General features: G+C 36.8%; 1 protein-coding gene across 1 annotated transcript; it reads right to left on the reverse strand.

Moving 5' to 3' along the window:
• Positions 1-293: 293 nt before the first annotated feature.
• On the reverse strand, positions 294-16528 carry MPK6 (MAP kinase 6). Its single transcript, XM_028261478.2, has 6 exons — positions 15816-16528; positions 15565-15694; positions 5814-5951; positions 3723-4055; positions 2379-2559; positions 294-815 (listed from the first exon to the last, which is right to left on the reverse strand). The coding sequence occupies exons 1-6, from the start codon at positions 16049-16051 to the stop codon at positions 637-639; spliced, it is 1197 nt and encodes a 398-aa protein (XP_028117279.1). The 5' UTR covers positions 16052-16528; the 3' UTR covers positions 294-636.
• Positions 16529-18018: the final 1490 nt, after the last annotated feature.

The following is an 18018-nucleotide window of genomic DNA, read 5'->3' on the forward strand; positions in this document are numbered from 1 at the left end:
CCTTTGGATGGGGCCAGTCTTAGCCAGTAAAAATCTTCAATTTTTTCGTTCAAGATCAACATTTTGAGGCTATATGATTGGTTGCTGTAAAACATTAGTTTTAGAGCTACTACTGGCCATCAGGAAAGGCTTCGACAGAGTCATTTTGGAATCAGATTTCGTGGAGCCTCTATATAGGATTGTACTGAGCTTCATTATAATATCTTTTTATCGTCCCTAAAACACTTCAGACTCTGTTTTTCTGAGTGTTCAATATAGAGCTTCTACTGCCAAAATCTGCATATGCAAAATAATTAAATAGAACTTACAAACACTATTATTAACTGGAAGCAAAAATAATATCCCCACAAGTCAGACACACCCGCACCCCAAAGAGGGCAAGATCCAATCATCAGCGGTTCAGCTAATACAAATAAAAATACCCCATACAAATAGCATATCAGTTGTTTCAGGCTTCCAGAACTGACAGACAGTATGCAGTAAGCCCATAATCACAAATTTCAGTTCGAGAGCTATCCATGTTTTGGATGGAACAATATATATACATGAAGATGTAACTCGCTAAATTATATAAAAACATGGGACACCCACACTGGTTAAAATCACAATAAGCAAAAGTAGCATATTATGGCTCTTTCACATGATCTGCTGATACTCCGGGTTAAATGCAAGTGCCTCTCTGTAAATCAGCTCCTTCATCTGTTCCTCAGACAGGGCATGATTCTCAAAGTCAAAGCTGAAAGGAGTCAAGCAGATAGGCTCATCACTGATGTCATGTAGTGATGTCAAGTAGGGATGTGCGAGTGCACCCTCCACTGAAACCAAAACCAAAGCCAAAGCCACAGGAATGGATTAAAAATAATTTATGGATCCGAAACAGAAATTGAGAAGTGAAAACTGGATGACAGGATAATGAAAATGCATGAACTTAACAACTTTAAAATGTTAAATTAGGAAATACTTACCAGGATAAAGAAAAACAGTGAAGCTAAAAACAGTTGAATTAGGAGGTCAGAAACTACTAAAAACAGTTGGTACTCTGAACTTAGGGATTGCATTTTGCACATCTTAGTGTAGAATGAATGTGGGGAATACACAACTACTAGTGATGAGCCCAAAATGATTGCAGGAGCAGCACTGCAGGGTTTTAGGGCTGGAGGGTTGGTTAAATTTTGGCTTTTGTCAAGGTTTCTATAGGGGTAACAAGAAGGTAGTGTTTGGCAAGTCATTTAGATTAAAAGAACAATACAGGAGGAATGCCCTGGGTGTGGGTGCTGTGAACAGAACCCGAATCAGTAATGGTTGAAGGACAAGTGGTTTAGAGTTTCAATTTGGAAAAATGCGTAAAGCATATCCGGCAGTTCTATCCGGATCTGTGGTCATATGTAAGTTGGACATTGTCAAGGTCTCTGAGCATAAGATGAATGGCTCTCCATCAGTTCTATCGCCCTACACATCTTGGTCATGGAAGCTTTGAGTAGGATGATTAGCAGGGCAGTGCAAGGGGGGATGATCTCATGTTTTGGGCTCAGAAGTAGGGAAAGAGTAGTGACAGCGATCTCACATTTTGTTTGATGATGATACAATTGTCTTCTTTTAAGAGCAGCTGAGAAATTTACAATGTTTTTCATTTGTTTTGAGGCAGTGTCAGAATCAAAATTATATATCGGGAAGAGCATGCTTTATCTTAGTGGGGGGAGGTCCAGAATATCCAAGGCTTGGCTAATTCTTTGGGTTTTAGAGTGGGTTCTTTACCCATGGTGGATTTGGGTCTCCAGCTTGGTTCAGATTATAAGGCGATACCAGTATGGGATTGTATTATGGAGCGGTTTGGAAAGAGGATTGCAGGATGGAAGCGTCAATATTTATCCAAAGGAGGGAAAGTCACGGTTATAAAAAAGTACTTCAGCTAATCTTCCTACTTCATGTCTTTGGTTCCGTTGCCTAGAGATTGGAAAGACTGACATAGAGCAGATATGTATGTTCACGTGTCAGACATGTCGTGCCATGTCATTTTTTTTGCTGGGCACATTGGGAACACTTTACAAACATGCATGTCATGTATCAGAGTGCTTTAAGACACCTTTGTGGGTTTTTTTATTATATTTTTTAGTAAGTTAATTCGGGATCAAATTAAAATATATGAAAATAAAAAGTGGAAAGTGGAAAAAAACAAATATACCTCTAAATATACATCAATGACTTTCATATCTTTGTGCCTAAAGTTATATTCATATAAATAGAAAAATAATAATATGTAAATATAGATTTTTTGAAAATTGTTGTGTCATGTGTCTGAACCAGTGTCCATGTCCGTGTTTCGTAGCAGGCAATGACTATTAGAATTAGACCATTTGGTGGGGGCTTGAAAAACTCACCTGTAATCCTCTGTCTAGGATCAAATGTTAACATCTTCTCAACAAGGTCAATAGCTGCAGGGTGGACATGTGGAAACTTTTCAGTCAATGACTGCCGATGGAAAGGTGGAAGTTGCCTAATGTATCTCTTTGCATTTTCATTCAAAAACCCAAATTCAGCCTCTGATGGGGTGCCAATCAGCTGCAAGGTGTGACACTTGTTAATCATACTTGCATATAGGTGACCATGCATAAACATTAAAATATGGTCGTCAAAATTAAAAGATGTGTTTTAAAGCTATAAACCAGCTGCAACATTGGTGCTTCCCAATCATACGGAATCATGAATAACCATCCATGAAAACATACTCAAAATATGTTGGTAAGACTTAAGAATATAGTAAGATTTAGTAAGCATATGACGCTTGTCTGTTTGGAAATCAAAAGTGTTGCAGTCCAGGATCCAGCTCATTTTAATTCAGAGAGAAAAAAACTGGTTTGGATAGAAGATAGGCTTGATCTCCCATTCTTTCCATGCAAAGATGATTAAATCCAAAAATAAATAGACTTTACCAAACACCCGCAGGGGGGGGTGGGTTGGGGCGGGAACTGTTATGAAGAAAATAGCTTTGAATTGGCATGCAAAATGAAGTTTAAGGCTTTCTACTGCCACAAATATTTCAGTGACTTTAAAATGCCAACAATCAGATGCAAGCATGGATTTCTACTTGCTTTCTAAAGATGTCAAAAGTATCATTCAATCTAAACCAAAAAAATAACACACGGAACAAGAAGAAAACAAGTGCACATGATTGGAATAGTTACTTAAGAAAGTAAAGTGAACAATGCACGGAAAGACAAGAAAATTCAAAAACAAACTTGTGTTGTTTAGGTCTATTCTTCACAATAGTTAGTTACACAACCTTCAGCACATGTCACGAGCGTAAACTCAAGATCTTGAAAGATTCTTTCTTATGGGTATTTTACCTCAGCATAGAAGGCATAAAAATGAATATGTGCAAACTCTTTTGACGGCAGAATGAATTGGGTATACTTGACATGCCTACAGATTCACTTGTTATGAGCACACAATTTAAAATAGAACAACCAGTCTCCAAAGCCTCCAGAAGAAAATTTGAATGCAGACAATATAGTGATTTTTTTTTTTTTTTTGGGTAAAAATGTTAACTGTTTCCTAAATATCATGTACATGCTTTAGGAAAGAATATGTGTACTTCTAAATTGTTTCAAGTTCAAAAAATTAGTACAGGTGGAAAATTCTGACAAATATAAAAGCTAATAAAAGCTTAGAATCTCAAAAGACACTTGAAAAGAATAACAATAACAAACTGAGGATAAAATTACCTCCATAAGCAAACGTAACTGGTGCGCATGATCTCTACCAGGAAATAAAGGTTTCCGATCCATTAATTCCATGAATATGCAACCCACTGACCACACGTCAATTGCTGCAGTATAATCTGAAGAGTTTAACAACAATTCTGGTGCCCTGTACCATCTAGTAACAACATATTCAGTCATGAAATCAGTTTCAGAGGTGACACGAGCTAGTCCAAAATCACATATTTTCAAATCACAATTGGCATTCAAGAGAAGATTGCTAGGCTTCAAGTCTCTATGCAGAACATTTGCAGAATGTATGTATTTCAATCCTCGGAGGATCTGATATAGGAAATACTGCATAAAAGATTGAAGAGGTCAATAGCTATTCAGGTTTACTAATATAATGACTTTTAAAGTATCGACCACAAAAATATCATATGCAAGAAAGGAGAAGGAGGAGGAGGAGGAGGAGAAGGGTTAAACATCCAATTACACAGGACAAAGAAATAAAATTATGTTACCTTTAGGACTCATGAGAATGGTCAACTCAACAAAGCTTTGTCCTAAACATTTGCAAGATGCTAGACAAATCTTCTTCACCATTCCGACTTACCCAAGGCCCATCACTTCAGTTAAAACCACATGGGATCATGTCTTAAGACTCTCATTTGCTCTCAATCATTTTAGACAATTTACATTCCATGTATTCAGCCATAATCCGAACCTTAACTTTCTTGATTCCATAGTTTCTCTCCAAACTTACAGCCTAGATTTACTCCTACTTCCGTTTCCTCAATCATTTTAGAGAATTTACATTCCATGTATTCAGCCATAATCCTAACCTTAACTTTCTTGATTCCATAGTTTCTCTCCAAACTTACAGCTTAGATTTACTCCTACTTCCGTTTTGTCAGTCAAAACAATATCATCAAGTTGCGTGTACTATGGAAACTTACCCTGAATGTGCTCAGTCATTCCAACTATAACTAAGGCAAAAAGATAAATGTTGATCCCTGATGTAGGCTCATAGTGATTGACAAGTTAATTGTTTATCATAAATTTGATCTTACTGAAGTCAAAGGTCTATCATGCATGAAATTTAGCTAGTCAATCCAATATGAATAATACAAATAAGATTATTACTCTCAGACAAGATTTAAGAGGATTACTCTCACACAAGATTTTTAGTAAAATGAATTCATTAAAAACCTTTTAAGGTGTTATAAATAAAACAATATGAGTATTACCTAGATCCTGTTTCCCAACTCATTATATGATAAAAGTTTGCCTGCAAATGATGCTAGACAGATAAAAACATAAAACCTTTCTCGGGAAGAAAAAAAACTATTCTACTTCACTTATTATAAATTTTGACTAACTGTTGAGTTAGCAGTGGTTTCTATAATAGTTCAAGAGATGTGTCAAGGCAGTCCAATTTCTCCTCCACCTTCTGTTGCAGCAATAACAAAATATTTGAGCAGTTGCAAAAGAACTATGACGTTTTTTCAGGGCAAGACAAGCCCGTTTGATTTCACAAGTACAATGGCTTGTCTTGCACTATATAAAGGAATGACTGCACCAGTTCAAAGTGATATCATGTCACTAAAAAGGCCAGGTTAAAAAATAAATAAATAAAAAGACAGAAGTATAGTAAGAAAAGACATGATGTTCTCTTGAGAAACTGAATGTTACAGCAGTTGAAGGAAGAATATACACAAAATAGCTTGAGAGTGATGAGACCAAACTGCTTTCCCATATACAATTATTTGTCGTGTGCATTCAAGAAGACTGACTACACTTTTTTGGACTTATATATTGTTTAAACTGAAGTTGCTGTAGAAACAGAAAGGTCATAAGAGATGGTGATGCAGTACATCAAGCATTATGTCATCTCCTTTACAGAAATATGGCCTTGGAGAGAACACATTAGCAAAACAAGATTTGCATACAAAACTGCTGATAGTTGAGGTTAACCTCGGTCAATTGTTTATTTCATATAGAAATTCACAATTCAAACCACATCAAGCCTCGAGCAAGACATTGAACAAATAACAATAGTGTTTTATGGACTAAGATAGTGCTTCTGAAGGAACTATATGTTGAAAATAGAACCTGGCAATGCTCCTCTGACAATGCTTGATTGGAACGAATAATTTGATGGAGATCAGTGTCCATAAGCTCATATGCAATGTAGACGTCATTAAATGACTCCCTTTGAGGTGGTGGTATTATATCTCTAATTGCAACAACCTGCATGGCAAAGGCTAGTGGCATTAGTAAACAAGAAGCTTGCTTCTTCCTCTTCTTCTTGGTGATAAAATACAAAGAGACTTGCATCAAGTTATAGCATCTGTTTCTTCCTACAAGCCCAAAGATCACACAAAATAATCATATCATGATGATGAACCTTACAAGTAATTACAACAAAGGTATATATGCACATGGAAACTGCAAAAAAAATCGTATCCAGTGCACAAGGATTCCGGTTGGTTTCCGGTTATAGCAAGGTTTGGAAGAGCTAGTATGTAGGCAGCCTTCCCCACATTTTTTTTGCGGAGTGGTTGATTCGTGCAACTCAAACCCATACCACAAGGCTGGGGGTGGATAGAACTCGTCACGGCACCAAGTCATGACCTCTATATAGAAACTAATAGTGATGAATTAAGAGATGAAGAATCCATATAGGTGCAGGAAATCTAAATTGCGACAACACAGTTTATTTGAATAGACTACAGGGCAAAAAGAAAATCTAAGAGAAGATAATCATAGCAGATGGAAGAGGGGTGGGGATATAGAAAAGGGAAGGTTAAGAAAAACTTAATTGGTTTGAATCCACCTCTAGTCCTTGGCTAAACTGCTCTCGTCTGGCTCAAGTGTTCCTTGCCTTCTTCCACCCTCCCCCTCTCCTCTTGGATTTGGGGGAGATGGTGCATAGTTCAATATCTTTTTCTTAAGAACCTTTATGCAAGTTGCATCAATTTAGAAATTAGAGCAAGTCTTTCTCATAATCCATGAACTTCCAAAACTGCTAAAAATAATTTCTCAGAAAGAGCTAAAGATAGTTCCAATCATGATTGGTCTCCTCCTCTTGATTTAGGTTATAAATCAATAATAAGAGTATTGATCTTGAGATGACAAGTAACAAAAGAACCATAAGATGCTAAAGCTTATTGTAGATTTTGTTGAATTTTATAGGTCAAATCCTCCATAATAGGAGGAAATTATGCACCTTGATAACATTGTGACCAAAGAGATGTTGATATGACAATTAATGCTAGAAATTAGACCTATTAAAAGTTTTTAAATTAGTTATGTTGTATTTGGATTTTCTTTATGAGCTAAGAAGCACAAACACTTCTAAGATATGACATCTAGTGTCGGACACCAACACGACACTCACCGGATACTTCTCAACACTTGTCAAACATACAGCCAAACATGTCCTATATTTTAAAAATTGTATGGACTCAAATACGCTTCAAGGACTTGAGGAACACACATGTCTATCGCTTAAAAGCACATGAAACACAATACAAGTTCGAATAAATTAACTTGAAATCCAAAAATAAAAGAAAAACAATGTAAATTTATATTTATTCCCCTTCTGTAGACTTTTAAAACTTTTATCTTTTAAATTATAATATATAATAATTGTTTATCCTTATATATACCATATCATAAATATATAGAACTATATATTTTGTGTGTCCCCAGCATATAATGTCCTATAATTTTTGAAATTTTTTGTGTCGGCGTGTCCGTGTTGTGTTACGTGTCCGTGTTTATGTTTAGTTGTTCCAGAAATGAAATCGATGTTGTGATAAGAGGGTAGAATGGGTTTCAATGAAATGTATAAATTGGCCTTTGGTGTAATTTTCCCCCCCATCTCCACTATCTTCATTCGTTTGTTCATTTCTCTTGTCTTTGGTCATCTTCCTTTGCATATAGAATACACTTCTCATTCTTTCTCTTCTTTGTCATGTCTTCCCTCACTTTTGCTCTCTTCTCCTTAACTGCCAGAGAGGAAATATATGTTCTTATTAATGATAACTTTGCATAAAGGTCATACACATTGAAGCTTGCTTTCTTAAATTATCTCAAAAATCCAAGAGTCAAAAGTAAAGATGCTTAACCTAATTAAAAAAGGGAGTAGATATTTCACAGATTGTTGGACTGAGAGCAACCCACCAAAGTTTGAATTTTGGAACTGTACATTCAACTTCTAACTTGACTCGGAAATGCTTCCACCCCTCCAACAACCAAGTTTTCTTGGCTAAATATCAAACTTGTTTTAGAGGGTGCAGGTAACTACATGCTTTTGACTCACCTTCAGGCTACCATGAGTCTCCTGCTAACTTTTAAGTGCTTTTTTTATAATAGGAAAATTAAGATCTTAATAAATCTTGTTGAACAAGTAGGAACCATCATGCTTATTAAGTGGAAAATTCTGAAATGTTAAGTATTACAACTTAGAAAAGGCCTCATAGAAAGTAACAAAGGGAGACATTCAAGCAAGATTCTATGTGGTAATTGACTATGGCCAAGAAGCATGTTGTAGAAAAATTTAATGTATAAAGAGAAATAGAGAATTGTATAGATATTGATTGTATTATTGATTGTTGTATTTTGTGTTTACAATGAGTCCTATATATAGAAGATTTAAAGGAGGTAGGTATGTAGTAGGTGGAGTAGTAGGTGGAGAGGAGGTGGTAGTGGTGTAGTGGGTTAGGTTTAGTGGAGTAGGTGAGGTGGTAGTGGTGTAGTGGGTTAGGTTTAGTGGAGTAGGTTTAAGTGGGTGTAGTGGGGTAGGTTTAGTGGAGTAGGTTCAAGTGGGTGAAGTAGGTGATAAATTTTAACAGCCCCCCGCAAACTCAAGGGGGATAGGAACTAGCCAACTTGAGTTTGGAGAGAGTTACAAAACAAGAAAATACATAAAAATAAAAGAGGATAGGTGACACTGTATGGTCGTGTCAGACCATTGGTGAAGACACTGGATGGTGGTGTCATAACGTTGTAGAGGACACTGTATGGTGGTGTCATAATGGTGTAGAGGACACTGGATGGCGGTGTCAGACCGCTGTAGAAGACAGTTTATGGGGTCATGTCGGACCGTTGTAGAAGACAGTTTATGGGGTCATGTCGGACCGTTGTAGCAGACAATGTGGTGACAGTTGTTGTGACAGTTTACGGAGTCTTGCTGGACCCTTGTAGAAACTAACCGGAATCAATGTCGGGACAGTTTACAGAGTCTTGTCGGACCCTTGTAGAAACTAACCGGAATCAATGTCGGGACAGTTTACAGAGTCTTGTCGGACCCTTGTAGAAACTAACCGGAATCTATGTCGGGACAGTTTACAGAGTCTTGTCAGACCCTTGTAGAAACTAACCGGAATCTATGTCGGGACAGTTTACAAAGTCTTGTCGGACCCATAAAGGAGCTAACCGGAATTAATGTCGGGACAGTTTATAGGGTCATGTCGGACCGATGTAGAAGACACTGTATGAGTGTGTATATAGGCTGCCCAAAAGATATACATGTAGATATATATATCGAGCCCGCAAAAGTCGCGCCCTCAAAAGGCGCGCCCACTTTATCAAAAGATGTGCCCGACAGAAATCATCGAGCGGCGAGCCATCAAAAGGCGCGCCAGACACGCGGCGATGCACGTGACCGACAGAACGCGTGTCGGCCTCTTCGTCAGGGTCTTTATAAACCGAAGCGGAGGCTGAGGCTTGGAAGCATAACAAACCAGTTGAAACCTCTGCATTCTCAGAGAGCTTGTTTCGAAGAGCTGCAAATCTTGAAACACTCTGTAACCAACCTTGTCTGACAGTACCAATCGGTAATCGCTGCTTCTCTGAAACACTTAGCAACCCAAAAACATGGCCTCTTCTTCTCGTCCAGCTACCCAGAACATGACCTCTTCTTCCCGTGGTCTGCTTACTCTCTTTCCCGACCTCAACGAGTCCACAAGAGAGATAACCAGTGCGGTTGCCCTTGAACCTCAACCAAACGCCCCTGAGTTTGCTCCGTTGACCTTTCCTATGCGGTCTGTGGAGCAAAGAATGGCAGCGCAATCAGATATTGAGGCGAATCAGTATACTTTGAAGTCATGTGTGGAAACCATGACTGCGGTCACAAACTTGTCGCACCGGCTGCAGAGTAGGACAAATGAGGTGCAGCAGTTAAACGCCCAACTGGCTCTGCTCCAACGCATGTATAAGGATGCGCGAGCAGAGATAAGTGTGCTAAAGGCGGAAAATAAGGAACTGAAGCGGAAGGCCACCGTTATGTTCCGATTTGGAGGTCCGCCATATGCTGCAGTGGAGGAGCAGGGAGTAGTGACCGTGCCCAGTGGAGTGGGTGCGGGAAACACAGAGGCAGCACCGGCAAGGGCCGCCCAGGACGGAGGCAAGAAAAAGCGACCCGCAGCAGAGTAGAGAAGCAAAATCCCGCCTGTGGATGTGGTTGTTTTGTGTGTGTGTGTGTTTTTTTTTTTTTTTTTTTTTGTTTTGTTTTTTTTTGTTTTGTTTTTTTTTTTTTTGGGTGTAAAATGCTGATCGGGGTTGATCCCCGGCATGAAGAAATGACAAGTTTGTAAAATGTTTTTTTTTTTTTTTTTTTTTTTTTTTTTTTTTTTGGGAGTGTTGTGTTGAAAAAATAAAAATAAAAGGAAAGAAAACAAGGGAGAAAGAAAATAGATAAAAAAAATATGTATAGATGGATTATATGAAAAATATCAGGGTGATTGTTTCAAAAATAAAGTGGGGGTATGTAAAAAGGAGGAAAAGTGATTTGGAAAAAATAAATAAAAAATAAGTGATTTTAAAATCAAATGGAGGAGAGTTTGAGTAATAGAATATAATAAAAAGAGATATATATATATATATATATATATAAAGTAAAGAAGGTGGGGAACAACATGATAAGGGTGTATTTTAAAATGATAAATAAAAGAAAGTTGAAGACAACATGATACCGGTGTGTATGGATGTGATAATGAGAGTGAAACAAACTTGGTGAGTGTGATTAAATAAATAAAAGAAGAATGGGTGTGCTTTCCTTAGTGCTCCTCTCTCTGCCTTCAAAGTCGAGATTGGTCTCTCCAAACGAAGGCTCAACATTCAAATCATTGTAGTCCTCTGAAAAGGTTCTAACCATGTGCCACAAAATTGGCCCCACCATTATTTGCCTGATAGATAGATGGCTGGAAGCCCTTGACAACACCAGCACCACATATGGACAAATGCATACACACACAATCACAGCGCTGGCACCACCGATGAGTATGGTGGATAGTCTCCTGTGGGCCATCTCTAACACCTCATCATCTCTATAACCAGATACTGATATTAAACAGAATGTTAATATAAATATCAGCAGCCCATAATCGTATCTTGCTTTCATTCTTGGAAAAAATCTTATGAATGTCACTACTGCAGCTAGTATGAAGACGAAAAAGCCCAAGTAGTATGGGCTCACATATTTCTCCAGAAAAACTAGCAATTCGATGAGCTCCAACGCCAAGAGTACTAGCAAGCAGTGTTGCAAAACCCCTATTTACACCCCTTCCAAGTGTTGCACCCACAGAGAAGTCAAAGACAACAACAATAGTAAGAACAGCCCACATTGCAGAGACACCAAAACCATCATAGAGAGGGTCACAGTAGTAGAACTAAAAGGTTGAGAAGGTGGTTGATCTTTGTATGTAGAGAAGTCGCCTCTGGTGGCGGCGAACTGGAAGCTATATGTATTGATAGAGATGACAGCGGAATAGGTTGAGGTCCGGCGGGCGGCTAAGGTGAGGTTGCCGCCCGCCGGGGAAGCGAAAATACTAGGTTCTAAACCTGCTCTGATACCATGTAGAAAAATTTAATGTATAAAGAGAAATAGAGAATTGTATAGATATTGATTGTATTATTGATTGTTGTATTTTGTGTTTACAATGAGTCCTATATATAGAAGATTTAAAGGAGGTAGGTATGTAGTAGGTGGAGTAGTAGGTGGAGAGGAGGTGGTAGTGGTGTAGTGGGTTAGGTTTAGTGGAGTAGGTGAGGTGGTAGTGGTGTAGTGGGTTAGGTTTAGTGGAGTAGGTTTAAGTGGGTGTAGTGGGGTAGGTTTAGTGGAGTAGGTTCAAGTGGGTGAAGTAGGTGATAAATTTTAACACATGTAATTGGGAACAGTGCGTGGTGTAGACAATGGTAACAGATTTTTATGTTCTTCAAGTTTGGGAACTTGACACATGTATTTGAGCTAGTTTGTGCACAGCAAATTAATTCTAAGCCAAGAGAAATACTGCTGTTACCAATTGAACCACATCTCTTATTCATTCTAAAATATTGTTACATAGGCTTGGTTTGGCAATTGCTTTTTTAGTTTTTTTTTGCTTTTTTAAGATAAAATTATTGATGTGTTTGGTAAATGCTAAAAAAATTGCTTTTTGTTATTGGGAGAGTTGATTGGATCCTCAAGCATTTTTTCTTTTTTCTTCTTTTCCAATTGTCAGCTTTTTTTAGCTGAAAACAAAAAATGTCTTTTTTAGCCAAAACCAAACAGAACCTTAATGTCCTATTTATCACATGGCCAAATATAAACCTCTACCTTTGTTGGTCACAAATTTATTTTAGCATGATACCTTTTTTTCTTTTTTCATAAATGCTCTAACAAAGTGTTACACTAGCTGTCAGCTACCAAAAGCAACTCTCTCTTTTTTATTTTTTTTATTTTTTACTGGAATTGAAACCATATAAAGATATATATTTAAAGAAGAAAAAAAAAAAACATGCACAGGTGGAGTTTGGAAGGGTGAAACCAATGTTTTTAAAGGCTCAAGGCGCACCAAGGCGTTGAAGGTCTCTTGGGGCCTAGGCGCAAGGCAAGGCGCGGGTTTTATTGAAGGAAGGCGCACAATCTTAATAAAAATAAACAAATTAACATAGACTAATGATTCATACTAGTACTAAGACAATTTTAAAATAATAATAATAATAAAATAAAAAAGAACAAAGACATAATTGCAAAAAAAAAAACACCGAGACAAGCATGGAAGAGAAGGCAAAAAAAAAAAAAAAATAGAGAAGAAGGAGAAGAAGAATCTCATTTTTGCATTATTCCATGTAACAAAGAAGAAGAAGAAGAAGAAGAAGAAGAAGAAGAAGAAGAAGATCAGAGAGCAAAGAAGAAGAAGCAAGAAAAAAAAAAAAAAAACAAAAACAGAGAGCTAGAAATTGAGTCAAAGAAGCAAGAAAAAGAAAAAAACAAAGAGCAAAGAAGAAGTAGAAGAAGAGAGTTGAAGAAGCAAAAAAAAAAAAAAACAGAGAGCAACAGCAAAGAAGACGAAGAAGAAAATATATATATATATATATATGTAGCAACTTGGAGATGCAACGAAGAAGAAGGGGAAGGAGAAAAAAAATACCTAACAACCAACGAAGGAGGACGAAGAGGAAGGGGGGGAAAAAAAAAGTCGAATCGAATGCCAAGCAACCAACAACCAACGAAGAAGAAGAGAAGGAGGAGGAGGAGAAGAAGAAGAAGAACTTACCTCAATCAAAATCGAAGTCGAAATCGAGAGAGATGAGCCCAAAGGAAGAGACGACACAAATTTCTTCGATGGATTAGGGATTTGAGTCGACTGATTTGGGTTGGGTTGTATTATATAAGTTGTAATACTATGTGGTTGGAGCCTTTTGAACACAAATCAAAGCCGTTAGATCAGAATTATTAAAAAAAAAAGAAAAGCCCTCTTAGGCTCGCGCCTTGCGCCTTTCAGTGCCTGGCCAAGTCGCGTCCAAGGTGAGCGACTCATTAAATGCACCTCGCCTTGGGTCCCTTCAGGTGCACTGCTTGCACCTCGCTGCGCCATTCACAACATTGGGTGAAACTATTGACATTGAGTGTCATTTTAGGGAATGAGGATCCAAAGTTAACTTGAGTTAAGAAAATAAAGAAAGATGTTATCTTGCTGTTTAACTAAGATTATGAGAGCGGAATGACAAAAACTGATCCATGCAACCAATCCCAAGTAGCTGAGTGGAGTTAAGTTGCCTTTTTTATTTTTTGTTTTCCCTTTTTTTCCTGGTCAAATGTTTAACATGACACAATCTTAGCCCGAACCAGACAAAGTTCACCGTGTCTTAAGTTTGAACAACTTCCTGAATATAACATATCTTGTCCACAAATTACCCTCCAATACTAGTATTAACTCCTCCAACTTCTATTGCCTATAATGTGAGGGCGCATTCCAAATAATTTGACATAACCAATATATATTTGAATGAAACCATATACATTTGTGGAAAGTTAGAATTGGCATTGATTGAAGACAAAATGAATAGATGAGCAGCATAGACCAACCAGCACTCCTGCTATGAAATAGTGATGAGATTCAACTTGAAGGTACTAGAACGAGAGGTAGGCCAAAAGGATGTGAGTTGAGGTTGTGATGAAGGCATGATGACCTTGGACTCAACAGAAAGATTGGTTTGAATGGATACAGCTTTAAAATAAAAACAAAACCCTCATGCAGCCAACTACATGTGCTTGAACTAAACTTGTTTAGTTCACTTGAGTAGGTTTTCAAAATCCAATCTAACTCATTTACGACACATTAGTTCCTCCATTACACAAAGGTTGACCCTTTCTTTTTTTCATAAATCCCATGATGTTTGTCCTCAACCTTTCTTTTTTTCATAAATCCCATGAAGTTTGTCAACAAGTTCACTTGAGTAGGTTTTCAAAATCCAATCTAATTCATTTACTCCACATTAGTTCCTCCATTACACAAAGGTTGACCCTTTCTTTTTTTCATAAATCCCATGAAGTTTGTCCCCCCCCCTCGCTCTCTCTCTCTCTCTCTCTCTCTCTCATAATCATGGAAAAAGAATTAAGTGAACTTTTTTTTGACAAGTAGGAAAAAAAAATTAGGTCAAAATAATGCGAGTGATATTTAAGAACTAGTCTAAAAGGGTAACGCGTGAATTCATTAGTTGAGAATAAAATACGTTCTTTTCTAAATAAAATCATCGGTATGTGACAAAGGGAGTATAGCGTGTAACGTTTATCATCAAAACTTGGTTGGACAACAAGATAACATTGCGTACATATCTCTGGCAAACTAAGGGGATTAAAATTTAATTCAGTTTGCCATAAATTAATTTGCTTTTAAGAAGTGAGAATATGCCTTGTTCAAAATAAAAAATTAAAAAAAAAGTGAGAATATAGAAGCACTTATTGTCATAACATAAGGAAATTGGGCAAAAGCCAGCTGAAATGGATAAAATTCCAGCACTTTTTTGTGCATTCACGTTCCAGCTACACATGCCTTACTCAAAATAATGACACCATCCACGTACAAGTATAGCTCTCCTCAAGAAGAAAAATAAATTAAACCAAGTTCAAAAGAGAACAAAGCAGAATCAAATTAGTAAATGGCTTCCTTTGGGAAGTTGGGTTGGCTTTTTGGCCTTTTGGCTATTTTAGCCCCGGCTAAAAAGTTTGTTTGGGTTGGCTTTTTTAACTTTTGTGAGAGGAAAAGTAAAATGATTTTGGTTTGGACGTGACATTTTATGTTATTGGCTTTTTAGCTTGTGGCTAATTTAGCCAAAAAGCCAACCCAACCTACATCAATATCTAGTCCATCCATAACACAATGGGATGCATAAATGCAGAAAAGTGGGATGTGAGGTCACAAGATTATTAAAAAAAATGGCATCTTTCTCTTCCAATTCTTGTTCAGTTGATTTACTGAAATTAAGGTCATAATGGAAGTGAAATTGAAATTGCTATTCAATACACCAGATCAAAACAAAAATCTCATTTGATACGGAAAAAAATTCCAAATTATAACTATCACTCACTGACGTTTTCATGATCCATGTGGCGAAGAAGCTTGATCTCGCGCAGAGTTCTCTTCGCGTCAATTTTATTATCAAAGGCATTCGCAATCTTCTTAATCGCAACATGCTCGTTCGTCTCAGAATTCAAAGCCGAGCTGATCCAAAACAAAATCAAACCAACAGAAACCACATAAAAACGCAAACTTTACCAGAGAGAGAGAGACAGAGACAGAGAGAGAGGGAGAGAGAGAGGGAGGGAGGGAGGAGGAGGATTACCAGACGATGCCATAGGCGCCTTTGCCGATGGGCATGATTGGGGGTTTGTACTTGGCAGTGACTTCGAAGATGTTGCCGAAGATGTTGTATTGGATGAATCGGCCGCCGTGGCTGAGCGTGGCGGGGATGTGCTCAATCCCAGCGGCCGGAGGAGGCTGCGGCGGTGGATCAGATTGAGGGGGAGGCGGCGCCGCCTCTGACATGACGGTGTCGTAGGGCTGAGCTGAAGCGTCCATTTGTGAGCCCTAGAAATGTTTCCTTCTCACTCTCTCTCTCTCTCTCGCTCGATGATGGCTATTCTTTGGCTTTTGGGTCAATAGATCACAAAATTCTGCAGAATTGGAAGCAACACGAGTGTGCTTTTAGTTTTCTGTTATTTTATTAGTTTTTTACAAACAAATTATAATGGCCTCCCCGGAATTTGACAAAGATTAAAAATGACTCCTGTTTGTGTGGAGAAATTGCATCAATCTCCCCCATTAGGCTAAATTGCATGATATTTGTCATTAGTCAAACAATATGGAATTTTATGATCTCATCAGACAATTTGAAAATAAAATACTAATTTTATTCTTCATTACCAACCCTAAATAAAAATACTAATATTTCCAATAGTAAATATTTTATTGAGTTCAATTTTTTTTAAAAAAAAATTTTACATGGTGCATTGACTCCTATAATTTCATGTATATGGTTTGCGCATGTAACAAAGATTTGGACAATATATGGCTAATAATGACTATTTGTGCCAAATTTGATTGTACACATTTTCTTTATCAATGCATATAAATTATATCTAATTTTCAATTTTATGAATCCCCTTGACAATATTATTGAAACTTGTAACCATAATGGATCTTGATTATAGTAACCAATTAATTCTTGAAACGGATATGTTAATCATGAGATTGGGATGTTGCTGCCTAGCCCATGTAGTAGTGATTGTTGTGCAGTGAAATGGGCTCATTTCGAAGTCTATTTTGATAATTTAAACTGTTCATATTTTAGAATATATCAAGTAGAACATGACTGTAAAAAATCAAATTAATCGGATATCGTTTACTTATTCATCCATTCACATTTGTATCTACAAAAATAAATAATAATTGTGATTTAAAGTATTAAAATGAATACAAATGTGAGTGGATGAATAGGTAAACGATATCCGATTAACTTAATTTTTTGCAGGCATGTTCTGCTTAATGTATTTTAAAATATGAATGGTTCGCAATATCAAAATAGATCTTAAAATGGGCCCATTTTGCCGCACAGCAGTTACAGCTGCGCAAACTGCACAACAACATCCCCAACTCTGTTAATCATATCTAGAAAGTTATAATGGATTTGAAACTCATTAATCATTTGTCAAGGATTTCATTTCTTCTTTTTTGTTTGGAAAATGTTATAGATTTTAAATAATTTATCAAACCTCTCACATGAGCGTGCAATCTACACAAAACCCATATGTTTGTGTGTCACACATCAAGTGAGAGGTTTGGTAGAAAAATTGATAAATTATTTAGGATCCTTAGCATAACTTTTTTTGTTTTTATTCTCTCTCTCTCTCTTTCTAATTTAAAAACGAAAAATTGTTTGGTATATTATTTTTGTTTTAAAAAGAAATGGAATTGATTTCAACATTTTAAAATATTTTGGAAACTAAAAAAAGAAGAAGATATTTTTAGTTGTTTTCGAAATAATTTTTTACTTTCACTTATCTAAGTCACCACCTCTGCCTACCGCCCACATTCAGCAATCAGGTGGTTGCTAGTAAGCTTCGGCAGTTTTTGACGACTCTTTGACAATCAACCGGTAACTTGTTTACTTTTTTTTAAACAAAAAACTGACAAAATTAACAAACAATCCCAAATTATTCTCAACTCTTGAAACACAATTCATTTCTGATCTTGTTATATTTTGTTGAGAATATAATATAAATAATAAAGTTATTCCTCTCTAATAGTTTAAACTTTTAGATGAATTGGTGATCAATAATTCAATACGGTATCAGAGCGGGCAAAAGATTCAAACCTTGCAGCCCACCCAATAATTTTAAAAAAATATTTGCGCTTGTTTGGCCCGCTACAAAGAGACTCAATTACACATGAAGAAACACGTTGAGAATATAATATAAATAATAAAAATAATTTTAGCTTATAATTTAATAACTCACAATCTAAATTCCTCAAATTAATTTGAGAAC

The sequence above is a fragment of the Camellia sinensis genome, chromosome 6, assembly GCF_055761805.1.
Source record: "Camellia sinensis isolate YWXY chromosome 6, ASM5576180v1, whole genome shotgun sequence".
Lineage (NCBI taxonomy): Eukaryota > Viridiplantae > Streptophyta > Magnoliopsida > Ericales > Theaceae > Camellia > Camellia sinensis.